This window comes from Helobdella robusta, assembly GCF_000326865.2.
Source record: "Helobdella robusta unplaced genomic scaffold HELROscaffold_102, whole genome shotgun sequence".
NCBI classification, from domain to species: Eukaryota; Metazoa; Annelida; class Clitellata; order Rhynchobdellida; family Glossiphoniidae; genus Helobdella; species Helobdella robusta.
The window spans coordinates 96,243-123,180 of NW_008703580.1; the positions used below are offsets into that span (position 1 = coordinate 96,243).

At 35.8% G+C, this 26,938-nt stretch overlaps 3 protein-coding genes across 3 annotated transcripts; all 3 read left to right on the plus strand.

The window, feature by feature from the left end:
• Positions 1-19: 19 nt before the first annotated feature.
• On the plus strand, positions 20-13,414 carry HELRODRAFT_116792 (hypothetical protein). The gene is made up of 19 exons (XM_009012267.1): positions 20-174; positions 2,094-2,276; positions 2,356-2,455; positions 2,648-2,707; positions 3,168-3,229; positions 3,472-3,556; positions 3,878-3,970; positions 4,285-4,400; positions 5,736-5,835; positions 7,791-7,944; positions 8,121-8,243; positions 8,646-8,808; positions 8,924-9,035; positions 9,300-9,388; positions 9,827-9,955; positions 10,671-10,802; positions 11,083-11,271; positions 11,726-11,926; positions 12,223-13,414. The coding sequence occupies exons 1-19, from the start codon at positions 136-138 to the stop codon at positions 12,277-12,279; spliced, it is 2,187 nt and encodes a 728-aa protein (XP_009010515.1). The 5' UTR covers positions 20-135; the 3' UTR covers positions 12,280-13,414.
• Positions 13,415-13,601: 187 nt separating this feature from the next.
• HELRODRAFT_187684 (hypothetical protein) lies at positions 13,602-18,239 on the plus strand. Its single transcript, XM_009012268.1, has 12 exons — positions 13,602-13,906; positions 14,234-14,467; positions 14,557-14,649; positions 14,793-14,864; positions 14,955-15,005; positions 15,165-15,311; positions 15,427-15,551; positions 15,886-15,975; positions 16,361-16,451; positions 16,660-16,841; positions 17,070-17,184; positions 17,266-18,239. Exons 1-12 carry the CDS (start codon positions 13,796-13,798, stop codon positions 17,311-17,313), a joined length of 1,359 nt encoding a protein of 452 aa, XP_009010516.1. The 5' UTR covers positions 13,602-13,795; the 3' UTR covers positions 17,314-18,239.
• A 392-nt stretch (positions 18,240-18,631) lies between these two features.
• On the plus strand, positions 18,632-23,999 carry HELRODRAFT_116796 (hypothetical protein; the record flags this gene model as incomplete). The annotated part of the gene is made up of 11 exons (XM_009012269.1): positions 18,632-18,774; positions 19,173-19,288; positions 20,030-20,192; positions 20,287-20,325; positions 20,528-20,628; positions 20,822-20,927; positions 21,270-21,498; positions 22,324-22,454; positions 22,628-22,871; positions 23,051-23,143; positions 23,440-23,999. The coding sequence occupies exons 2-11, from the start codon at positions 19,245-19,247 to the stop codon at positions 23,997-23,999; spliced, it is 1,710 nt and encodes a 569-aa protein (XP_009010517.1). The 5' UTR covers positions 18,632-18,774; positions 19,173-19,244.
• Between the last annotated feature and the right edge of the window lie 2,939 nt (positions 24,000-26,938).

The window sequence follows — 26,938 nt, forward strand, 5'->3', positions numbered from 1 at the left end:
ATTAAACAATAAGATGGATGGATGATAGAGATAGAGGCAGATAGGCGAAGCATTGAAAACAGATTAAATAATGAATTAATGAAAATAAATGCAAATTATTTAATAAACAAATAAATTTAATATAAAATATATAGAATGTACTTGTTCAGTTGTATGTCAAAGAAAGATTGCGAGGTTGGGTTCATTTCAAAACTATGAATTTCGTTGATTTAATTTTGGTTTTTCAATTATCATTCGTTTTCAGTCGTTTCCTCCATCCATTCATCTTTTCACTTATTTGGTTGTTAGTCCATTCATTAATGATACATTCATTCGTTCGTTCATTCGCTCATCCATCCATTCATTCATTCATTTGTTTTATAAATTATTCATCCATTCATTCATCCATCCATCTATTCGTTCACCCATTCATCCATTCATTCATGAATAGCTTCGCAAATTTTTGTAGAACTTACTGACTTTGTAAGATGAATGAACTGCATAAAGTTTTTGAGTCATCAGCCAACATTATATAGCGCCTCGCCAGCCTACATTATTATATCAGTGTTTGTCATTATATTATTCTAAACGAGAGGTCGATAATGGCTTAATTAATGTTATTAATCAGTTATGTAAAATTGCTGCATTCATCTGGTTGGTCTGGTGTATACGATTGTCGGTTTATCCGTATGTAAAATTATCCTTGGTGTGAAGCGCTCGCTTTTTTTATTTATTACCCATCTCTGCAGTCGCCATTTTTTTAATCTTTTTTGTTTATTTTAGTTTGTTTTTTTAGTTTTTAAAAGCGTTCAAAGTAAGGAGATAACTTGCCGGAAACTTTTTTCTGCCTGACGCTGAAAATTAATTTTCCATTTTGTTTTTAGTTTCGATTGCTTTCACGTGCCTTTCAAAAATTAAGTTTTGCAAAAAATTGCAAACAAGAGTACAACAAGAAAGAAAAGAAAAGAGAGACCATTTGATTTGATTACATATTTTTTCATATTATTATATTTTATTATCTCGAATTTGATTGATATGATTATAATATGATATTCTTTTAATCATAATAATTCATATCAAAAACCAAATCGATCAATTAAACAAACTCAAGCAAACAAAACAAGCAAGTGTAAACACCAATACCAATAGCAATAATAATTAATAAAAAATCATAAATTTAAGAAAAAGGAACTTCTTGGGCTTTAGGGAAAAGAAAACAGTTGATTTTTTTAAATTGTGAGAAACTTTCTCAGAGAAGGAAATAAAATAAAGAAGAGACTGAAAAAGATATTCTAATATAATTATAATAAAAAATAATATTTCATAATTGGTGGTTCTGAATAATTTTCATGCTGCTGATCTGGTTAGTTAGGCGGATTTCTTATTTCAATTTGATTTTTTAATTTGAAATAAGTTTGACCGACTGATTGCAAGTAGAATAGATTTGCAAGGTTCAATTAACATTAAGATTAAATTAATTTATGTTAGTAATTTTCTAGTCTAGTCTCTACTAATGGGAAAGCACTGGCTTGCTCTGTTTATGACTGAGTTTTATTAAGTACAGATATTGCTGGTATAGTAGTATGAATAAGTGATTGGAGTTAATTTTTGTTCAAAAAATTAAATAAAACTGTTGTAAGAAGTAAGTTTTTTCTGCCTACTGGCCTAATAAATTTGATGATAAGGATGATGTTACTTATTTAATTAGTGTTTGAGCAGCTCCAAACAAATAAATGTTTTATTTTTAACTTGTCAATTTTTTTTGGCCTAAGAAATTATGTTGTTGAATATTGGGTATGTTATGTATATAAATTTCAAATCAATTGTAGATGTTTATTCATAATTTTTTTTATATTTATTTCATACTAACAAACTACACAAATAAAAACACGTGAGGTAATAAACTTATTGCTCATTCTACAAATTGGCTGATATTGTGTAGACATGAGTTTTTGTTGTGTTCTAATGTTTGTGTCACAAATACAAATGTAAAATGTTATTATGATTGAATTTCAATGATTAACAAATGTGAAATTTGCAAATAATTTTTGTGGTTAAATTATTAAAGGGTTGACTGAATGAGTGAGTGAGTGAGTGATGATAAATGTACATAGGATATGTGGACCGGGAACAATAGAAAAGGACCTTGCAGCACGACAACAAGCACAGATGACAAGATGGACGGGCATTGCACAGTTGAACAGCGACTCATCATTGAGAACAACGACCTGAAGAGCAAACTCTGCAACTTGGAGAAGAGGATGAAAGAAAAAGATCAACAGATCAGTATTTATGAGGTCTTCAACTTCTTTCCTCTTCTACTTTATTATCGTCTACTTTACTTTATGATGATATTGATATCAATGTCTTCGACAGAGTCGACTATCTGAGCTTCAGGCAACTGCCAATGACCAGACGATCGAGTTGAACCAGTTACGAAACAAATTGATGAACATGGCCTCCCCTGATAAATCACGTTCGTCTTCCTTCTTGGTTTTATAAGCATATAGATATTTTTTTGTCTACTATTCAAAAACTACGTGTATGTTTTTTCACAATTTATTTGCAACATTTCCACTGTTCATTATTATGTGCAAAGCGTTGTCAACCTCTCCATCGTGTTAATCATATTTCTAATTTGCTATGAACACCTTGTACATGCACACAGATCCAATGAAGGAGAGAACATTAGAAAGAGAACAGACCCTAGAAAGGCTGAAAAAGAAGCGTATGTCTCTTTGTTTTTCTGTCTCTATGCATGCTTGCATGTGTGTGTGTGCTTCATTTTTTTGTCACTTTTTCTTTTGTCTGTGTTTTTTTGTCCTTAAAATTTAAATAACTCATTATGTGCAATGCTGGTAGAAAATCAGCACGGTCCAAATGTGTCAAGTTTTTCCAGCTAGTCAACTCTAGACAAGCTTGACATGTGTGCTATGTAGGCATCTGCTTTGGTCTTCTATAAATTTTTGTGTCTAGTGGCTTGTGTTCTTTACATAACATATCTATATTAAATAAAATACAATGCTATTTATTTATATAATTTATATCTAAACGCTTATAATATGTATGTATACATGTTTGCGTGTGTGTGTGTGTGTGTGTGTGTGTGTGTTTATAGTATATTTATAGTTTATGTATTTGCTGGTTTACACACACACACACACACATGCACGCACACGCGCACACAGATCTCGATGTTGAAAAGCTGAAGGCAGCCATGGAAAACTTGATGACAACCAATGAAGAAAAGGTGTGGAAGGATGACGATGATGGTGAAGAAGATGATGATGAGGAAGATGATGATGGTGAAGATGATGATGATGGTGAAGATAATGATGGTGAAGAAGATGATGATGATGATGGTGAAGATGATGCCCATAAGAAAATTCAGTAAACATCAAATTTAATAAAAAAAAAAGTGATTGTTTGATGATGAATAAATAACAAAGACAAAAATGGAGAAATGTTATAATATGGAAATGCAAATATCAGAATGCAAAGATAGATGAGATGTCGGAGCAGCTGCGGAAGTACAGACTGTTGCATCAGAAGGTTGCCTGCCTCCATGCAGACAATGGTCAGTCACTCACCTCTCGTTCACTTTCATCAAATCATTCAAATCACGCAATAAACAATAACCGATAGGTGAACCTAGCAACATCATTATCGTTTTTGCGTGTTGTATTTTCAGGTGGTGGTGATGATGATGAGGATGATGATGATGAGGATGATGATGATTGTGCATGACCATGCTCAACTGACCGACCCTCTCGTGCTGCTTGATTCAAAGTTGAATGTATACGAATGATTAAGTTTTATGTAATGCAATTGCTTGTGTTGTGTTGTATTATGACGTGATGTTACGTTATGTTCTGTAATGTGATGTTTGTGGTGGCAGTATTGTTGGAATGCGGACTGGACGCTGGCGTTCCTTCTCCCTCTTCCTCCTCATCCATCCATCATGCATTCCCTACCGCTGCAAGCACTCCAAGTAAACGAATTGATTCATCACACATTGTTGTGGTCTCGTTAGTTGCCGCCTTAACTGTCATCGTCATCTTCATCACTCCATCATCATCATCTCTTCATCATCTTCATCACTTCATAGTCATCATCATCAGCAGCAGCAGCGTAATAATTTTTTTTTATAAACATCGTAATTCATCTCACCACCGTTTTTTACTATCGTCATCATCACCACCAACATCGTCATCATCACCACCAACATCGTCATCAATAGCAGCAGCGATATCATCATCACGACTGCAAGCAACAACCACACCAACATTTTCTTTTCTTCTTCAGGAACAGATGCAACAACCACATCGGCATCATTATCAGCACTGCCCAGTCCTGTCAAACCATCATCATCATCACTCTCTTCCAACAGTTACACCAACATTGGAGGTCACGAACTTAAGGTATCAGACGCAACATTACAACATCGCAACATTATAATATTACAACATCGCAATATTACAACATCGCAACATTACGTGTCATTAACTAACAACAAATCCAAGCAGCAGCTGCTGCAGCACACAATAACAGCAGATCAGTGCTCCGCAGAGTGGTGTCAGTTCGCTGCCAGTTACCAGAAGTGTTGAAAATTAATTAACGAAATTCTAGCTTGGACTTGATCAGCCATGCAAAGAAAAATTGATTGAATAGTACTGATGGGATAGGTCAGCAGTTTGAGAGCACATTTTTAAATACGCCAGACAAGTATGCTTTTATAATAACTAACCAGTTTCAATGAGTGAGATGAGTATAGTAGGCCTGTACGCGGAAGTGGTCAGCTGCTTTAAAAACACGTGGTTAGATGATGAGACGAGTGTGGGAAGGAGTGCGAACGCTGAAGGAACCCATCGTCTCAAGTTAAGTGGTTTGGTCGAGCTGAACGGCATCGGCTCCTTGAACACACGATTGGAATTCTTAAATGTTTCAAACCGGCGTGAAAGTGTAAAAGTTTTTAAGATAGCATATTATTTGTTGTTCTTTAGTTGGACGAAATGAATTATCCTGCAATTAATTAAAATATTTTCAATGTAATATAAAATTAAAGCTAGGTTAGTTCATTTATAATTTTATATTCCAATCGTATTATTGTCCGTCTGAAAATAAAAATACAATTTTATCCGGCTGGAGTGGAATTATTTTGTTAAATTGAAGATGATTTGACCGTTAGATTGAAAATCAATAATTGTTTGGAGCTTAATGCAACGATTGAAAATGCGGTTCGAAAGCACATCTTCATTCGCTTATTTCTTGATCAGCGTCAGATCAGAATATCCAGAGCTCACAGACAGAGCCCAATAGCAACTGTTTCGTTTGCCGCCACCTATTTACGTGAGATTTGTTTTTCATGCACGTCTGTGATGAAGACCAACCAGGTACAGAAAATGTTTGTATCAGTGGATGTCTGATCATCGCCACGTGTGGCACTGTCCCCATCTCAACTGCGCTTCTAGGAAATCATTAAAAAGAAGCTAGCTCATTCGTCGCACGTAACAATTTTCATTTTAAAATGCTGAATGGTTGTTATTTTATTCTGAATAAAATGAGTGCGTGCGTGTACGCGAGTTCTTGCGCGATTCGTCTGCTGGTGGTCGGCGTCATGCCTCTTAAATAAATTGAACACCGGACGGACGACCGAAAGTTTGCGGAGCACTGCAGTAGACAACCACAGTGTGGCTAGCGTGCAGCTGTAGCACAACACAATATCGACATTTTTTCATATTTTATTTTCCTTGCAGACACCACCAGCAAGCAAAAGGCAACTTCTGCTCTTGCCAACGGTTGTCAACGGCAACAACAACACAAATACAACTACAACAGCAAGCAGTCCAGCATCTGGTACGTTACCGAAAGATTACCCATATATTTGCAATCACACAGCAATGAAATCTACATCATCGCCCTCCCCGTCATCCCTTCAAAACATTCACAACCCCCTCACTACTAATACTGTAGTCGCTCCTGGTGATGGTGCCAATCGTAATGCCGATCCTTCTTCTGTTGTTGCTGATTATAATTATGATGTTGGTGTTCAATTTAAGCAGAAGGAATCAGCAAAAGAATTATTTTTTAAAAGTAGGTCAAGTACTAAGGTCGACTTCTCGAGAAGATTTTTAGGTTAGGTCATATATTTTGAAGGGAAGGCTTGTCATGCAGTCTGTTAACACGTTTGTTATGCTAACAATGGATCATGTTCAAATATTCGTGTGATGCTCGTCTATCACCTGCCTACATAGCTATCTATTCTATCTATCTATCTCGTGCTTCAGAATGATACGCAGTTCACCAGCTTTTAATATTATTTATTTGAGCAACTATCATTATATTATACATGCAACGCTTGATTAATGTCGTGCTGCTTCCTTCATGTACCGCGTCGTGCTCTCCATCCAGGCTTTCAATTCAGTCTTGGCATCACCTATTTTACTTTTCAAGCCTCACCCATTTCACACGCCTCATACTTTTCAGTCCGCATGAGACAAATCAACTTCAGATTTATTTCTGGTGGTAATATTTTTTCAGAAAGTAGTCAGTAGCCTCGTATGCATGATTCAAGTTTTCAATTTCTCCGGTAATTGTTTGATAGCAAGCAATCACGATGACGACGACGATGATGAATGCTGGTGATGTGGTGATGATGATGATGAGAATGATCGTCAACATTTTTATTAATCGTTCTACAATTGTCACCTGAATATTCAGCTTAATTTAACTTTAATGTTTTGATTGGCTTATAATTTTTCATTCATTCACACGTTCATTCATTCATTCACACGTTCATTCATTCACACGTTCATTCATTCACACGTTCATTCATTCACACGTTCATTCATTCACACGTTCATTCATTCACACGTTCATTCATTCACACGTTCATTCATTCACACGTTCATTCATTCACACGTTCATTCATTCACACGTTCATTCATTCACACGTTCATTCATTCACACGTTCATTCATTCACACGTTCATTCATTCACACGTTCATTCATTCACACGTTCATTCATTCACACGTTCATTCATTCACACGTTCATTCATTCACACGTTCATTCATTCACACGTTCATTCATTCACACGTTCATTCATTCACACGTTCATTCATTCACACGTTCATTCATTCACACGTTCATTCATTCACACGTTCATTCATTCACACGTTCATTCATTCATTATATTCTCCATCATTGATTTTTATGCATGTTAAGTGGCGTTAATGTTTCATCAGTTTGCTATAAATTTGCACATTTAATTTTTACTTTTCTCGTTAAAGCACACACAGACGCACATGCACATAGCAATATATATTTTTACCAAGCATACATGAAACATGGGTATTTTTATTAAGACTGTACCAGATTTAAAAACAAAAATCCGACCGGAGCCGGTTCTGGGAGTCAGTTGCATCTTATGTTATAACTTATGATACTTGTGGCTATGGCTTCATTTACTTGCCTATACTAGTCTCAAACCTAGTTTAAAATCTTTTCACATCTTTCGCAAGACTCAACGAATTATTTTAAATCTGATACAAATTGAATTAATGCCGCTTCATCAATTTCTGTAAAAAGTATTATGTAGAAACGTGCATACGCAAGCGAACATGCGTTAAAACATGCCTACGTAATGAAAACGTTCGTGATTGCTGCTTGTACGTGCATGCAACTCTAACACATTTTGATTTGAAACAAAAATTTCTCGGTCGATGTTAATGTCTGCTAATTAAGATATAATTAAGATAGTTACGACAATCAGATGGTCCAATGTTGATGGTGGTGATGATGATGATGTAGGTATGAGCAACAATAACAGCGGCGCGAATGGAGACGAGACGTTGAAGGACGAACTTGCCCAAGAGTTCAAGGCCATGCAAAACCAGCCAACCAATCAGGAACAAGATAAGAAGAAATCATCAACAGCTAAAACCATCAAGAGGCTATTTCATAGGTTCACATATTCTCTCATTAACATAATTTATGCTCTAGTTGACTGATTAATTACTTAATTAATTTTCTGATATGGGTTCCCAAGTGTCAAATTTTCGGACTATTGAGAAGTGAATGAAGAAGTAAAGGACTCACCGACTGAAAATTAATGAAGGATATTTTATTCGTTTGTTCTAGGTTAAGGAGGAGCAATTCACAGGAGTTTGATGGAAAGATGGAAGAGTTCAAAAGGTCAGCGTTGAGGTCAACTGCTGGGCCAAGATTGGGATGGAACACCAACAACAATAGGATTAATTTTGAGTTAGATGCTAATATCCTTAACCGTATTTGATTAACTGATTTCATTAATTTTTCACATGAATACACTAAGTTGTCAGTTGGAACTTTACGTGCGTTTCAGTTTCATTTACATGTTGCGTTCTATTCTTATCAACGCGGTCGAGTTTCACCATTGAGTTCGATTTAATTTGTTCTTTACAAAATTTAATTCTCGTCACGTACCTCGACCTAATCATTAAACATCTCCTATGGTAGAATAAATGAAATATTTGGATTTGAGTGGACTGCTTCAGACAGAGGCAGGCAAGTTGCGGCCATTTTATTTGTGGTCCGCGAACGTTCTACGTAATTCACTTTCACATATGAAAAATTATTTTTTTTAGCATTTTTTCACATTTGAATATATATATATTCACTTAAAAGATTGAAAAACTCGATGGACAAGAATTCATTCAGCAGTTGGGATGCGGATAGGATAGCACTGTGGATGCATGGCATGGGATTGAGTTGTTACGCTGGGGAGTGCAAAAGATGGCTCAAATCAGGAGAGCAGCTCCTCACTGCTACCTCGCATGATCTCGAGAAGGTGTTTGAACGAACATATGTGCCACTTTCGTGTGTGTGCGTGTGTGTGTGTGTGTATTGCACGATGATGCGTGTTGTGACGTGTTTCTATTGTTCATGTATGAATCTATTTGAAGGAGTTGGGCATGAAGAATGCATTCCACAGGAAGAAGTTGCAACTGGCGATGCAGGTCATCACATCTGACCCCACCTCTCCCGTCATCTCCCTCGACCACAACTGGGTGCAAAGTGAGTGAGCTGATGGTGATTGTCGTCGAGTTGATATCACGATGAAAATGGTTGAGATGTTCATCTGTACGGGGTAATTATAGCTGAACGAAATTTTGACTGACAACAAAATTCCATGAGAAAATGCTACAAGGCTGGCAAAAGTAAAATTTAATGAAAATAAAAAGTGATGGAGATTATAAATTCATATTTTCATATATTATCATCACCACTTCACCCTTATTGCTCGTTACCTCATCATGATGCCATCGCGTGAACATGCAGAGTGGCTCGACGACATAGGACTGCCGCAGTATAAAGATCAGTTCTTGGATGCTCGTATTGACGGCTGCATGATCAACTATCTCACGAATGTTTGTTGCTTCATGAGTATTTCTCGGTCCATTCTTCTCTCTCTCTCTCTCTCTCTCTCTCTCTCTCTCTCTCTCTTTCTCTCTCTCTCTCTCTCTCTCTGTCTCTGTCTTTCTATGTCTTCCTTTGTTTTTCTCTTTCTTTTTGTGTCTGTCTCTTCGTTTCTCTGTGTATCTCTGTATCTCGTTGTTCTTTTGTTCGATTGTTATTTCATCTGTTTCAGTCTTGCCATCTGACTATCTGTGTTTCATTTTCTTCTATATTTACCACATAAAAAATTACTATTGCTTAAAAAATATTTTGCTGAATAATCGTACAATTATTTGAATAGCTGAATGAAGAAATGAATGAATGAATGAATTATGAATTGAATAGATATAAAATATGTTTTAATTTTTGATTAGATGAAAAAATATTCGAACGCACAAATGAATGAGCAGGAGGACCTGCAGAACTTGAAGGTGATGAGCTTGATGCATCATATGAGCTTCAAATGCGGCATCCAGGTCCTCAGACACCACAACTTCGACGCGCAGGCCCTGAAGAGGAGGCCAGCATCCAATGAGGAGGTTGTCGCCACTTCCTCTTCTGCATACATACCTCCTTCAAATATCTCAACATTCCATCAGATCAAACAGAATCTATGAATACGTATAGATCAGTAAATTTAGGCTGGAAATTTCCTTTATAAGTTTTTTGTTGAAGTTGATCCGATTGTTATGTTTCTATTTCAAGTTTTTGCCACTTGTCTCAACTATCTATACCAGTGTTGACGTAAGTACTCGTGAGGTGTGTTCAACTGGCAGGGCTAAGTACTTGAAATTGTACTTTAGTCTGAGTATCGAGTACTGAAAAATATAAGTACTTGAATGCAACCATTTGTTTGCCCAATTCAAATAACCATAATTAATTAATTAATTAATATCATTATACTATTAAAATAATAATGATTGTAATTGAATATGTAATTTGACCCTGTGAATTAATTGCAATCATAGTGTGTTTTCATAGGCAACGGTAGAATTTCAAATGAGTTTATTGCGACTTGTCCACTGGCGTGCCACAGTGGTGCGTGTGCCGTCTTTAAATGTCGGCAGATTCTTCGCAAGTACCCAAGAATAAGTATTTGAGTACAAATTTAGGTGCTGGTGTATGCTCAATGTTTATTTTATTTCATCATTTTTGAGGGTCGGGCGTATGGGCTTAATGCCTCGCCCGCATCTTCTTGCATCACAACAAAATGATAATTGAATAAAGAGTGCGCTGAATATTTGGAACGTGCAGATGGTCCTGCAGAACTGCCCGCATGAGGTCTGCACCTGGACAAACCACAGGGTGATGGAGTGGCTGAGAAGCATCGACCTCTCTGAATATTCACCCAACCTGAGAGGCAGCGGGGTACACGGAGGATTGATGGTTCGCTCTCTTTCCTCCCTTTCATTCATTCTTTTTTCTCTAGTTCATTCTTTCGTTCGTTTGTTCATTCATTTCTTTCGTGCGTTCGCTTATTCGTTTTTCATTTTAAAATTCCTTCAAAATCATTTTTAGTTGGGCTGATCAAATTAATTAATGATCGTCCACTTTTTTATTGTTTGTTGATGGATTGATCGGTGGATTGATTGGTGGATTGATTGGTGGATTTTTTAATGGATTGGTTGATGGATTGATTAATGGATTTATTTTTCCGCCCGCCCAGGTTCTGGAGCCGAGGTTCAGTGCCGATGTTCTGGCGGCGATACTGTCCATCCCGTCAAACAAGACGCTACTAAGACGCCATCTTACGACACATTTTGTATCTCTGGTTGGCAGTGAAGTGCAACAAATGAAGAGGAGTGTTGAGAATGAGGCCAACTATATACCACTCTCAACAAATCAAAAAGTCAAGGTTATTTCTTTCTAATGTTTATCTTTCCTTCCTTTCATTTTTTCTTTCCTTCATTTCTTTCCTTCATTTATACTTTTATTCATTCATTCATTTCATACTGCCATCCATCGTACTTACTTTCATCTACGCTTCCTTCCAACTATCTCTCCATTCTCAGCCCGTCTGTTCTTTTTCACCAGAAAGGGTTGCATTTCTCATTTATAATTCTTTAAACAAGCATGAATGCTTGATTCGATATGGTCTGAATCCGTCAGAGCAAATTGCTTGCTCTGACGGATTCCGCGTCTCAGAGTCTGATTTTTTAAAGAATAAATAAAAAACACACCACAACAATCACACCTCACCACAACAACTACATCACAACAACCACAACCTCGCCACAACAACCCCACGCACAACAACCACTACCACACACCACAACAACTCCACGCACAACTAACAACTGATTGAACAGCCCAGCAAGAAGATTGGTTTATTTCGACCACGCACTTCTGAAATGCGTGATGATTTTGTCTGCCCGCTGCACCTCAAATCATTGCAGAACTTCAAACTGGAAAGCCTCTCCAACAAAACGCCAGATGTCCTCTACGCCAGTGGTTGTACGACTGCCACAAACACCAACAGCGCAGTTGCTGTCGCTCCTATCGATAAGCAGGTTGTTCGGGTTGCTCTTTTTACTTCTTTCCTTCTTTTTATTCCCTCTTTTTTGGTTTATTCAATATATAAAATGAAAGTGTGTGTGTGCATTATTATGTTTGTATCCACGCATTCATGTTTTGTTGTTGTGTTTAGAACTTTATATGCGTGAGAAAAAAAGAAAAAAAATGTGTATCTTCATCCGTACGAAAGCCGTGGTGATGTGTGTCTGTGTGTGTATTAGTATGCGTTTGTACGTGGTTGTTTGTTTGTTTTTAATTGCATCTGGTGACCATCGTGTTCTCGACCACACAACAGCAGACAAGAGATCACGAGCACCAGCAAGAAAACCTGCCGACTTCAGATGTTTGAAGAATTCGCGTCGCCATTCATTCACTTCACTGATTGGTCGGATGGTTTGTTGGACGGAAGATTCAAACTCGTCACCTGATCAGATGTCAACCAATCAATTCAACGAGAAATTCAAATTTATTATTAGAATTTCTATTGTTACTAGCAATTTCATTTATTTTCCAGTCTTTTTGATAATTTATAATTGGTTCAATTCATCTTCATTCATTTTTTGCACTACTGTCATGTCATTTCTCAAATACTGAAATCTATTTTTACTAATAATATTATTATTTTATTTGCCTGGCAGTCAAAGTTTTTTATAATGGTTTTCTTTTTTCATTGTCTACTTTAGTTCAGTTTAGTTAGTATCAGGCGATGATTTCGTTTCAAATAATTGCCATATATTTAGACGTTAACCATCATGCAACTAAACGATGTTTTATAAAATGCCTTACAACATCTTGCATGTTGATGAATGATCAGCCGTATTTCCACTCGTTAACATACTTGGGTTATGTAATTTTTGTGGACTCTATTTGTAATTAACTTGAAATGAACGTTTCACGGCGGAGTAACAAATTCTTCAGCCCGTCCGTGTCAGCAGACAGTTTGAGGTTTTTGATTTTAGGACAAATCCTTTTTTTTTCAATTATTGACAAGTTGGTCAGTATGTCCTACGATGGTTGAATAACTGCTTTAGATTTGAGCAATACCTCTGAAGTTGAAATGATGAAGGTGGCTGGCACAAGTTAAAATTAATTTGTTATATTTGAGTGGGCGGTCGTTTTAACGTGATTTTTGTTTATTCGTGTAAAGTTTATATTTTGTGATGAACTTTATTTTACGTGTGTGCATACTTTGATACATTTTTCCCAATCTCTTCCGTTGAGTTGAGAAGTCCATTTCAGCTCCGATATCTCCACATTGGTCAAATATGCAGTATACAATTTGTGCCTGAAAACTTTTTGATGTAATATTTATATTTGTACAGAAATGTGTTTATTTATGTGGGGAAAATGTAATTGATTGCTTTCACATGTTTTTAGCACATGATGTAATTTCATTGACGTTTAAATCGAGAGAGACATTATTATTATATCATGATTAATATCAATTATTTCCAATGTGGCCTTAAATTGAGTTATAACAATTATTGAGTTGCATGAGTTGGGTTTTGTATTGCAGTTGCAAGTCGTTTGACGCCATACGGAGGTCATTTCGAAACAGAAGAAGCAGCGAGAAATTGGAAAAATTTTTTATCCGACGTTCAAAATTCTCGGTGCATGGCTGGTGGAGTAGAAGCCGTGTACCTGGAATTCGAACACTCGTTTAATGGCTGAAAATCTGTTTGGCTGTGCATGTTTTAATTTGTTTTAAAAGTAAATTTAATTCAATTTTTGTACTTACGAAAAAAGTTATTAATGTGTCGTTCGTAGTTTGCGGCTGAAGAGTTTTTTTTTATAATATCGCTGATTTATTAATTAAAATTTAAAAGCTCAAGTTCTTCTCAAATCATGTCTTAAATTAAATTGAAATGTCAGCTGGCTTGTCTGTTGGTGTGGATACTTCATCAGCAGCAGATGCTGGTGGTGTCAGTGATTCTACTCCTACTGCAACTAGTCCTCCTACTAATCATGATAGAAAGGTGTGAGATTCATGTTCATGTTGCCATTGAGTTCAGTTCACAATTGTAGTTCAAGATAACATTTTTTTGTACTTTTGCTTTTTCATTATCATTCATTCATTGTCATTATGAATTATTTAGAATTTAATTAAAATTATGTTAATTAAATAGGATACAGCTTGCAGTTACTTTAATAAAAAAATAAATTTTTATAGAATAGCAATAGAATTATTAAAAATACACAAATATAAAAAAGTTGGTATAGGTAAATAATAAGTAGTATTCATAATTCATGGGAAGATAATAATTAAATATAAATCTAATTATCAAAAAATTTAAAATTTTTAGAGTTTGCACTTATGGCTGGAGATAACAGTGAATGATCCTGAAAAAAGAAATGCAAACATGAAAGAGTCTTATGTTGTTTACTGCATTGAAACCCGGGTCATCGACAGCAACATGCCTAAATATGGTGATGCACCAACCAGCTGTTGGAGGAGGTATTCGGAATTTGAACTTCTCAGAAACTATTTAATATCTTTCTACCCCAACCTGATTATTCCCCCTTTGCCTTATAAAAAGGTTGTTTTTTGTTAAAAATAGTGTTATCTACATTTTAGTAAATTCCTGTTGTAACATGTGAAATGTTTTTTATTGAATTTAATTTATAGGCACCTCAGTTCATTGGTAGGTCCTCAATTCCTCTGTCATTATATAACAGAACTGAAAGTGATTTCATTGAAAAAAGAAGGATAGGCCTGGAGGTTCAAGTTTATTTATTCTTTGTTTGAGGAAGAGTTGTTTATCTTTGTGCTTTGTTCAAATGTAACTGATAATAAAATATTATTAAATTATCTCTGATTTTTTTTGTTAAAATTCCATTGTTGAATGTGTTTTTTAAACAAAGAAATTTCTCATGAGGATAGCCAAACACAAAATTCTTTCAATGGACAAGATATTTTTCTGCTTTCTATTCGAGGTGATTAATTAATTTGTGTTAATTTTCGATGAAGTTCATTTGGAATGATCAGCGTTTAATTAAATAAAATTAATTAAATTTAAAATAAAGGATTCTGCTATATGGAGAGATAGATTGGCTGCATGTGACTGCAAGAGCAAGGTACTTAATCATTAATGAATGCAAATCTGTAGATGTTTATAAAAATCATTATACACGGTGTCCTTGCAACGCTTGAATGTGTTTGCAACAAAAATGAACGCTACAAAACAGTTTTTAAAGTTTTGAACATGTTTTGTGATAACATGAAACCACCGGCAGACAGATTTCAAGGCACTGACTTCGATAATGATGGCGATAAAGAAGAAGAAAGGCTCATCACTTAATGGGAATGAACAGTTGCACAAGGAAAAAATATACAGTGACAACGTCATCAGCTGTATCAACACTCTCATCAAGATAAGAGGGGTGGGTGCCTGTCGATATGCATGCGTGTGTCTCTCTCTACCCATGCTTTGCCATGTTAATGTCTCTTGATACATTTAATAAATGATTAATTTGAGTTACTCAATTTAATGAACAGAGAATCTTGAACAGCGAAAATATTGTTCATCGTTACCACGGAGATTATGGGAAAGTGATGATTGAATGGTGGGCAGTTGAAGATGGCTTTGGGGGGCTGCAAGCCGCTAGTCACTACCTCGATGCGTCTGTCCATTCATTCGTTTATTAGTTGATTCATTCATTTACTAACAACTCCATTCATGTTTTTGTTCATTGATTCGTCTATTCATGTTTTCTACTCAACATATGAACTGTGGCATGCAAGTTTTATTTTTGAATGTAGTATTGAGGGATGCAGGCATTTTGAAAACAAACAACCGTCTGTTTCGCGCCCTGGTGATAAGATAACCACCAGCAAAAACTTTTAATTTCTCTTTTAATGGAGCGTCTATAACAACATGAGTTACAGCCATTCCTTCGTTGCCTAATTATTCCTAATTAACAGGCCAGTCAATGCTGTTGGTTTGTTGCATTACAGGTTCTCTCAGAACGTCGAGCCATTCATGGACGAGGAAGATGTTTTAATGGAGTCCCTTCATGACTGCCTGCGTTATGTTCATTCATTGAGGTCTTCATATTTTCAATTACTGCCACTGATGATGGTGACGATGACGATGATGATGACGATGATGATGATGGTGGTGGTCTTCTAACTAAGCTTGTACACTGTGGCTCACAATCATACTATCTTTCTTGCTTTTTTATTTTTCTTACATTTTTTTAAAAGTTAGACACTGTTATCGAAATGGGCCTTTTCTTCTTTTTCTGGAACCCTGCCTTCTTTTTTGAACTACTGCTTCTCTTTCACAAAGTTCTTAGTGGATCTCTTGAACACACAAAATACATTTATTGATTGGCGACGAAAGTTGTAATGATTATAACAGGGATGATAATTATCCACTTTTAAAAAGTTGTTGAATGGACTTATTCACTGAAATAACATTTTCTGTTAGAAAAGTTTGTCTCAGAGAAGAGATGATGCTACTAAATAGTGAAGAGTTGGAGGCAAGTTTGAGGAATAAAGAAAGCCAGAAGAACTTGGTGGTGGGTGCTAAGTTTATTATTTTTCCCTCTTTGTCATTCACTCGATCATTCATTCATTCATTCATTCATTCACCTGTGCATTTAATTACTATTATTTGTTCATTTTTATTCAGTCCATTCATATTGTATTTATTTCCAAATTATAATATATACGTGACGGTCTCCTCAATCACCATAATTGAATCACTCGCACGATTCCCAGTTACAGCAGCAGCAGCAGCAAGAAAGACAGATGGAAGGTGTAGGTGTCAAGAATTCGTTAATGAAAAATATGAAAGAGCGGATATTTGGTTGCGAATCAAATGAAGAGAGGGAGGCTCATTTGAAATGCATCGAACACGATATTCACATCTCCAAAGAGATGTTCCATGCTTTACAACGGGACACCAAGTTAACCAATCAGTTTACTTCTCACCACACATTTTTTTATCTTCATCATCATCGTCCTCGTCATTTTCAATACATTTATGGTCGTCAGCATCATCTTTATTTTCGTGCCTCCAACTTGTTTTATTAGCCATGCTTGTTTAATAATTTTTAACATGATATAATATTTTACTTTGACTTGTGTTTTAATCATGGCCAAGATAATGATAAAATAATTTCGTACGTATGTAGGAACGCCTGTGAAACGGCCACGGAAGATATTCGGCGTTTTCACGCTGAAAAAAATTCAGACATCAGTCACATTTTGCTTAGGATGGCGTTTGTACAGATTGAAAAATCAAAAAAGGTGATTGGATGATTAATATTTATTTGAAATAAGTTGTTCTATTCTAACTTCACGTTATGACTGAGTTTGATTTTGTTTCAGAATGTGACGGTCTGGCAAAATATAAAAGAGAGTTTCCACAAGTTGTGAACGTGGCCTACACAGGAATCTCAATTTTTTTCGTATTTAATGTTTCACTGTAAAGGAAAGTTGTTAACTTTTTAATGTTGACTCTACAATAATATATAGAATAATTTTTGTTTAGCAGCCTGGTGCAGAATATTTAATTTGGCGTTCCTTCTTCGAGAAATATGTCAAATTTGGTTGTCTTGATTTGTTTGTATTATGTATTGTGTCGGTACAAAGAAAGTACACGCGTATTAGGTAATTGATGGTGAGTTGTGTTTGTGTTACAGCAATGAATTTGAATTTTTTCACAATTCTAAACACTCTTACTATTCCTCCTATTATCTTACCTGATTCTAAAACTCGATGTTTCTTACAAGTTTCGCAGTCCATGCTCTATCTTTGATTCTAGCACGTCTCTTTCTTCTCAGATTGATAGTGTTACTAGAGTTCTTACTTTCATCTACGCAGAATAAAAACTTTTGCTTTTCCATGGCGGTCCTACTCTTTTCCTTCTTGTTTCTTCTTTTTTAGTTTTGTATAGAGCGCTCCTGCCCCTAACCCTATATAACTCTATGTAACTATATACAACTTTATATAACGTGGGGCTGCGAGTGGTGTGTTTCTGGTTTGTTTTGTTGAATTGGTATTATTGAGCCGATGAATGATTGCTATATATTGATACTTTAAGTTATGTTTTTCTTGTAAGTGTGTTAAACTGATGATGATTGAATCGTTGCTGGTAGTTGAATCGTGTGCGGTGTGTTTCTTGTTTGAGTGATTTAATTGACTTATGTTGGATCATTGAAGTATTAGAATGAGTGTAATAGAATGAGGTATTTATAATTTATTCTTTATTTTGCCTAATATTTAATATTTGCCGATATTTTGGTTTATTTCTTTTTGATAATAACATCTCGAAAATATTTTATAACTTTCTAGTAATTTTAGTAATGTATCTTTCTCTCCAAAGTGTTAGTATAATTCTCGTACAAAATTAGACACATATTTATAATTTTAAGACTTGTATTTTTTTATTTTTCTTTGTCGATTGAAAAGGTGGCTGTGCTCGCTCGATGAGTCTTTATTGACTCTTCACGGTCACCATGAGCCTTGTTCTTTTTTTTCATTGAGGAGGTTCGAATAAAATTGTATTGTATTGTATGTCACGTATATAGAATATAACAAATATTATATATATTATGTTATAATCTATATATACGGTGTATGCGCATATATGCTTATCGAAATATTTATATCGTGTAAGCGACAAGCCAGCAAGAAAGAATAAATAACTAGAATGAGTCTACAAGACATCTTCTAAGTGATTAAAAGTAAACTTTGGATGTCACTGATTCGCTGTTGTGCAAATACGGGCTGTGGTTATTTTTATTTAGTTTGGTTAGTAGGGGCAGGGTTTCGGTTTGCTTAGGGATGTACGAAAATTTTCGAATTGTGGATTTATGAAAGCTGGAAGCAGCAACTGTTAGTTGTTAACGTAACATTTTTTAATAAAAAATAAAATGAAAATTGTAGGGTATAGTAGAAATAGTAGAGAAACATTGCACTATTGCAGAAAGAATGGCACTGGCATTTATGGAAATTTGAAATGACAATGAGAATAAAAAACAGCTAAAAACCATAAATGTTTCCAAAATCCAAACTAACTAATTACTAACATAACTCTAAATCTTGTTGAATTATTAATACAGTATGACACACAGTGTATGTACACATTGTATGTTGTATGATTCTTCATTATATTTGACACCACATATTATAATTTAAATATATAATACTTTATTAATATATTTTATCTGTTAAGTAAAGTAAGATAGTTTTGTTATCGCATTCCTAATTAATAATAAATAACAGATCATTAGGGGATTAGGTGATTGAGTGCCAGACAGTAAACAAACGATTCAATTTAATTAAATTAAAAAGCACTGGCAGCCATGAGTGGCCTATTGAAGAACCAGCTACTGAAGCAACTTTCCAAGTTAGTGATGCTTTTCAAATTAATATGTATGTAATTTGGAAATAAAACAAGCAAGATGAATGATTAACATGAAATAAGTAAAATGTTATGTATAGAATAGAATATATATATAAAATATATAGAGCATAATATTATTCAAGAAGGATTAGTAACTGTATGACTATAACTATATTTAGTAGCTATATTAATAATTAAATATATTAATTAAATTAAATGATTTTCATGATTTTGTTGAATCATAATTTTATTCGGTCAGTTTTGTTGACTTATTTTTATTGATTAATAAATGTTTCAATCAATTAAATTATTAAAAACATATTCCTATGTTAATGAGCAAATTCAGTTTTCTTTTGATTATGAATTTCTAGTTGATCAGGGATGGGTAAGTGAATGATATATTTGCTTGCATTTCCATGGAGCCAGGAAGGATTATTTTTGTTAAATAACTTTTATGAGTTTTAACAAGATGTTGTAAATAACACTTCTCTAATGAAATAACAAAAGTAACAACATTCTTCTCAGTAGTTAGATGAAGATTGTAATAATTTTTATACTTAATCTGTAAGCTGTTGGGTTATTTTTTTTGTTTCTTGTTTTTAAATCACATGTTGAACAGCTAGTTACTTTCTAATTTTCAATCGCCATACTTTTCATATTTCTAACTGCAGTGGAGGTATTTTTTAATTTGGAAGAAATAAATTGTCACCTTCCAATTAGGGAATAATAACTGAAATTGCGCAGGTTTACCAAGAATATGTCAGCTGACCAGATAAATCTGAGCGCCATGAAAGGCGAAGGGGATCTGATGAACCTTGAGCTGGATGAAATCGTCCTCATGAACATTCTCGACATGCCGCCATGGATCAGAATCTACAGAGCATTCTGCAATAAGATGACTATCAAGGTTTTTACTATTTTCAAATTATCTTTGCATGTATTTGGTTTTTTGTTGTTTTTTCTTCCAATGTTGATGAAATACCGTGGTCATGTTTTTTCAGATTCAGTGGATGAAGCTAAACACACAGCCGATAGTTTTGGTTTGTTTTTGAAATGAAGGTTTATGGCTAATTGGTGAATTCACTATTCAATCTTCTAAAAACATCGTCTTACAACTCCTACATTACTGTGATAACAATGTTATTGTGGTGATGATGATGATGGTGATGTCATGAAGATGATGATAGTAATGATGTTGATGGTGGTGATGATGATGGCAATGGTGGTTTAATGTTTATGCAGCACTTGGATGAAGTGACAGTTGACATGGAAACATGCTACTACCGACCGCCATCATCTTCGTCTTCTTCTTCTTCCAGAACTTCTTCCAAATCAGCTTTTGGGTTCGTTTCATATAATTATTTCTATTCATGATGTGATAAAGCTGTAGAAATTTAATGGAGGAGAGATGGAATATGATGGTGCTGATGTTTTGCTGTAATAACTATTTGACAGGAATGTTAAACAATTGTTGTTTTTGATTGCAATAACAACAATTATAAAATGGTCAAATAATGACGATGATTCAATGTTTAGCACAGGGAAGTATGGCTACATTGAGCAGGTCCTCGATGGCATATCAGTCAGTATCAACGCCATCAACATCAACTTCAAGTCGCTTTCATTCCAGGCCTCATTCCAAGTCGGTTTGTGCTGTCTATGTCTGTCTGATTGTCTGTCTGTAATTTTGCCCATGTCTGTATCTTATATAATAAATCAAATTGTCAGTGACATGAACTCTATTTATGAACTACGTTGTCTTGTTTACTGTGATTAACTTATATGTGATTGAATTTGAACATCTTGATGGCTGTTTGAGATGCTTTGATGGATTCGTTACTGATCTACTTATTAATGTCAAATTTTATAGAAACATAAGTGAGATATCCAATTACACAAAGATCCAGCAGCCACCAGACGACGAGTAGGAACCTGAACAAAAATGAATGATGAGTAACGATAAATATTACCAAATGAACTGCAGATGTCGCAGGTGGCAGTCGATAGTTGCACGCCGGCGTGGAGGAGTGCCTCACTCGACCACACTCGCATCAAGAACCAATCAGAAGGCTCCATTCTCATCTTCAAGCAAGTTCAGTGGCAAGCTGTTCGAATTGAAGCCAATGCATTGGCTAGTTGGATTGCCACCACACCTCTGAGACTCATTGCCAACCAATCAAAAATTCGAGTAACTCTTAAGAAAAACCTTTCTGGTTAGAAATCTGCTCTCTGCAACACTAACTAATTTAATGACATCTTTACAAATATATTTACTCATATAATCCTCTCTAAATGTTTCATGTTTATAATTTTAGTCGTTCATGTGTCTATGTGATATATACGCGCGCACACACACACATATAATATATATATGTATATATATATATATATATATATATATATATATATCGGATCTACTACTATTACTTTATCAAGAAGGTTAAAAACGAATACACAAAATGGTGCAATAAAAATCATCTAATGGATTCGCACCAATAAAAAATATTAAACTCAAATACCAAAGTGTAATTTTACAACCATAATATAAGCAATTTGAGAATGGCAGAGGCTTTATTAATAGAAAATAGAAACCCTGTAATAAACATCCACACAAAGACACAATAAAACTTAGAATTACTTTGTTAAAAATACTATAAATACCTGACGAATTATGTATAACAATATCACAAATTCTATTACACTGATGATGGTGAAGGTTACCGAAAAAAGCTTTCATGTAAAGGAATTTATGAAAAATGCAGTTTAATATAATTAGAAGTTTTATTATTAATTTGAATAATATCGATAAAATAATTGTTCGAAAAATTGAAAAACTCAGTTACAAACTCAACAATATGGAAAATGCTGTGATAGATATTTCTTAATAACTGTATATGCGACATGCATGCATTCGATATACGTTCGTACAATTTTATAATATGTGTGTGTGTGTGTGTGTGTGTGTGTGTATTTATTTGGCGATTATTAGTGTACAGTGTAGTATATGTAAGTATGTTTGCAAACCTCGGTCGCAAAAGACTCCTCAGTGTTGACCTCGAGAATTGAACTGCACATGGATGATTTGCTGTGGGTCGTGACGGATAGTCAGTTGTTTGCTGCATTGTCTTTTGTGCAGGACCTCATGAACATCATCAACACGCACCCACAGGTCTCTTCTTTTTCATTCTCTTGTCACATTTTGGTTTTTTTTTTAGTTATTTCTTAAACTCCTTTACTCACGTTCCTTCGTTTCCTCGTTTTACTCCAAAATAATCTGTATTCATTAATTTTTATTAAGCAGCACAATGCGTATTAACTTTTCCCAAATGGTTGTCATCTCAGCTGCTCCTGAAAGATGCAAATCCTAAACCAAATCAACAACAACGACGAAAACCTCAACCACAAAAACAACAAACTGAGCAACATTTTCATCGAAAAGGAGAACAATATGAAGAACTGGCACGACAACAACAGCAGCAGCAGCATGCTAGCTTGATGCTGTTTAATAAGTTCAACATTTCAGAATCATCATGTCATTTGATCATCAATAGATCAGAAGTTCACCTCTCTGACGACGCTCACCAAGGTGTCTATCTGTCTGTCTGTGTCTGTGTATGTATGTTTTTCTGTCTGTCTGTCTGTGTATATGTATATCTGTGTGTTACTATGTCTGTCTGTATCTTACAACGCTTAATGAACGAACGGATGGATTGATGATGTGTGCAGAAATGATTAAATAGATGGATTGAACGGAATATGAAACAGAGAATGAAGGTTACAGAAGTCACGTGGAAGGCGGGGCCATGCAGCTCGTCATCATCCAGTTAGAATTCAGTTACTATCCGTGGAGGAAAGCAGGTTGGCTTGCATCTGCACCACAGTCATTAACATCATTACTTAATTCGTCAACTTCATTGTTTGCATCACTTAGAATTGTTTATTAAATGATGTTTATTGAGCTAAAGTTTGTTAAAGATTGCATGCAAACTCAGCAGATGATCTTGGGTTTCCATCGTTGTGTAGACTGACTGTTGTTTGACGTAAAAAGTTGTTCATGTTAGATCAACCTTTCAGTGAATTGGAATGAGATGTAATTTAATTCCCTACACAGTCCGTACTTCAACATTTTACTGGTTTTTTAATAAAATTTGAAGGAACATCAAGAAGTGGTTGGTTGCACTTCAACGAATGCAGCAGAGAGGCAGAAATGTGGTTCAACAAATTCTTGCAAATTGATGGTAAGCTGAGTACCTGCGTACCATCAGTCAATGATCCTTCGAGGGGTGTTGCCTTCATGATGGAAGAATGTGTGGTTGTCAGTCTCGAGGATTTTTGCCTCTACAGAGTTTCAACGCAACACGACAAGAGCAGATCAAAACCCAAAAAGTTTTTATCTTCGGACAAGAAGCGACTCATCCTACCTCAGGACATGTCAACTTTGCATGTAGATGTCACCAACTACACTAGCGTGGGACCATCGTCGGAGTTGTCGTCTTCAATGTTCATAACCATCAATCCGATCTGTCTGTCGGTAGATTATCTCTCATTAGTTTGGCTGCATACTTTTATTCTCAACGTCATGAAGAAAGCCGTAAGTTTTCTCTTTTTGTCTGTCTGTATGTCTCTATGTATGTATGTCTCTGTCTTTCTTTGTCTTTCTCTTTCTCATCTTTTCAATCAAATCATTCATTACATTTTTGAAGCTGAATGTTAACTAAATTAAAATATTTGCTGGCTGAATTATGATATTTGCTGGCTAAATTATGATATTTGCTGGCTGAATTATAATATTTGTTGGCGTGAGAACGTGATCGAAATTATGATTATCAAGTTTTTATTTTTTTTACATATTTTTTTTGATGATGACAATGACGAAGCTGATGATTATGTTTTTCAATTTTGTTCAAAATTTACTTCTTAGGAAAATTTGCCTAAACTCGAGTCAAAGAAGTCCAGTGGGACGAGAGTGAGGCTGAAAGCTGTGATGCCCAGGGTATGTTTGAGATGATAAGAAGTGTGGTGATGATGATGATGATGAAGAAGAAGTTGATGAGGATGACGATGGGGGTGATGATAAAGAAGAAGAAGATGGTTTCTACTGTGATCTTTGTCATTAACAAATTATAACGGCTACGATGAAAAAGTTCTTGTTGATCATGATTACTCTTCTTCAGCGTGATGACCTAGTGGTTATGTTTAAAGGCACCTGGCCCTGTTTAGCAGTGCATGCGGTGACCGGGTTTGAATACGAGAAAGAAATAGATTTCCCTTTGGGTGTGATTGATCGTTTGTGTGTGTGTGTGTGAGCGTGCGTGTGTGTGTTGTTGATTCTTCTAAGTTTTAGGAGAGTGTGAGAGACCATTGACCTTTTTATTATGCCGATGATAATAAAATGACGATGGTGTATGGTTTGAGAGGGATGATAATAGTTTTGGAAATGTGACGGTACTTATTTAGATGGTGTTATGTGTGAAACTCCTTGCCATCAGATCTGCCTACCTAGCAGCACATCAGCAGGTTACCATGGCGACGCTTCCTTGCTCCAACTGCAAACCTCCTGCTTGCTGCTGACCAACGCCCATGTCGACTGTGACGCGAAACACGCAACAATGTATGAAAATTCACATTTCTACAAGCAGGTGCCTCTGAAGTCGTCGTCGTCTTCATCGTCGTCTCTGCCTCTTATCATGCCTGCTTGCTATCTTACTGAAAAATTAACAAAAGATGAAGGTGCTTGATGATGATGATGATGATGATGGGGATGATGATGGGGATGATGATGGCTATAAGGATGATGATGATTAAGAGCAGTTATTAGAAATTGAACTTTGACTGGGTGCTGTGCAATGTTATTGAAACGTAGATATGACTTAATCTACCACGACAGGGCAGTGTTCGCATTGGCTGATCACCTGCCATCCTCTCTGGTCCGATATTCTTCTACACAATAAACAACAACAACAACAACGTGCACGAGAACATCAGCAGCGACAACAACAACAACAAAATTATCATTCGAACGGTTCTAATGGTAAGAACGACGCAAAAGGTAATAACATGGATAACAGCCCAAAAGACAGGACCCACAGACCTTTAAAAGTGGAAGCCTTTGTTCAGTCTTTTTCTCTTACTCTTTGGTTCACTTTCCACCATGCCAAGTGTGTGTCGTCATCATCACTGCCATCATGGCCATCTTCGGACCCTAGAACAAATTTAACGGCTCATGCCAGCCTTCTGATGTATGCAAATAGAAAGATTAAAGCAGTGATCGATGTGCAACACTTAAAATTTTTAATGAACGTCCTTCAGGCGACCAGCCAATGCTGGCAGGAGATGATGGACAACCAGTCTGGTTAATTGATGCATTTCTGTAAATCAAATATTTTGCATGAGTATTTATGGAAATATAATATTTTGATTTTCGTATTTGTTTATTGACCTCTTGGATTAAATTCATTTTATAATTTTGACAAAGACTTGAAGGCAAATTTCGCGAGCGAGATAGATTCTGGTGATGCCCCTGAGCTGATGAAATGTACAATTCAATCTTTAATCTTAATACCTGACATTGAAGTGAACATCCTGTCATTATCGCCCTCCTGCTACCCCATCTCCTCCTCCTCCTCCTCCTCTTCGGTCCTCAAATCTCCAGTCACGCCTCTTGATAATAAAAACCACGACGAACACTTTCGTTCACGTGCGGACGATAACAGCAGCCGCCACATTAGCGGCAAGAGCAGCGGAAATATGAGCCACAAAAAGGACGGGTTGTGTGAAGCAGATATGTTGAGTGCAACTGCGTTGTCGTCTTCGTCACCAACGAGATTGAGGGAAAGTTATTCGAACATCGAAATGAGTAACTGCTCTGTCACGTTGGCATCAACCAATCAACGTCTTCCGTTCAAAGTCGTCGATAATCATTCACCAATCAAGTTACTCAACCAAATTAAGCACAATTCTGCATCTTCTCTACTCTCCTTCGCCAAAATGATGAAAGTTGATGACCATTTACGAGAGCAACACCAAAGTTAGTTTATCGACCTTTTTATTCCATTGTTCATCCGGCAGGACAACATTCAATCACCTTTCAGACGCACATTTATCGTAACATGTTAGAGGTGCTGGGACGTGATTTACGGTCAAACCAGTTTTATCTTTCTGGTGTACAGTTAATTAATTTTTTAATTCGTTATAATGCAGCTCAGTCGTCGTATCATAGTCTTTGAGCTTCGGACGAACAGCATTCGAACCAAATAGCACTCCTACCGACTGAGCTAACTAGATGGCGGGCTCCACGCGAAGTTTCTGCATGACGAGTTGACTTGCTCTTATTCGTGACGCGCGTCTTCGATACCACCGCCCTTGTCTGACAGATGTTTCATAAATATTATTATTTCATTCGTTGTCAATTATGACCCATCGAACCTTTTGCTGTTTTTTTTATTGACGCCAGACGAACTGGAGCTGAACGTTGGCGAAAATGATGAAGAGGAAAAAGCGATGATGATGATAGTTGAATCTGAGAGTCCGGCTTTCGTGAGGAAGAAAGTCTGGAATGATGATGAAGAAGAAGAAGACGAAAGTGATGCAGTAACTGAAGCTTCGTCCGTGACGTCATCATGTCCTGTCAAAAAACTGGTCAGCTGATTAATT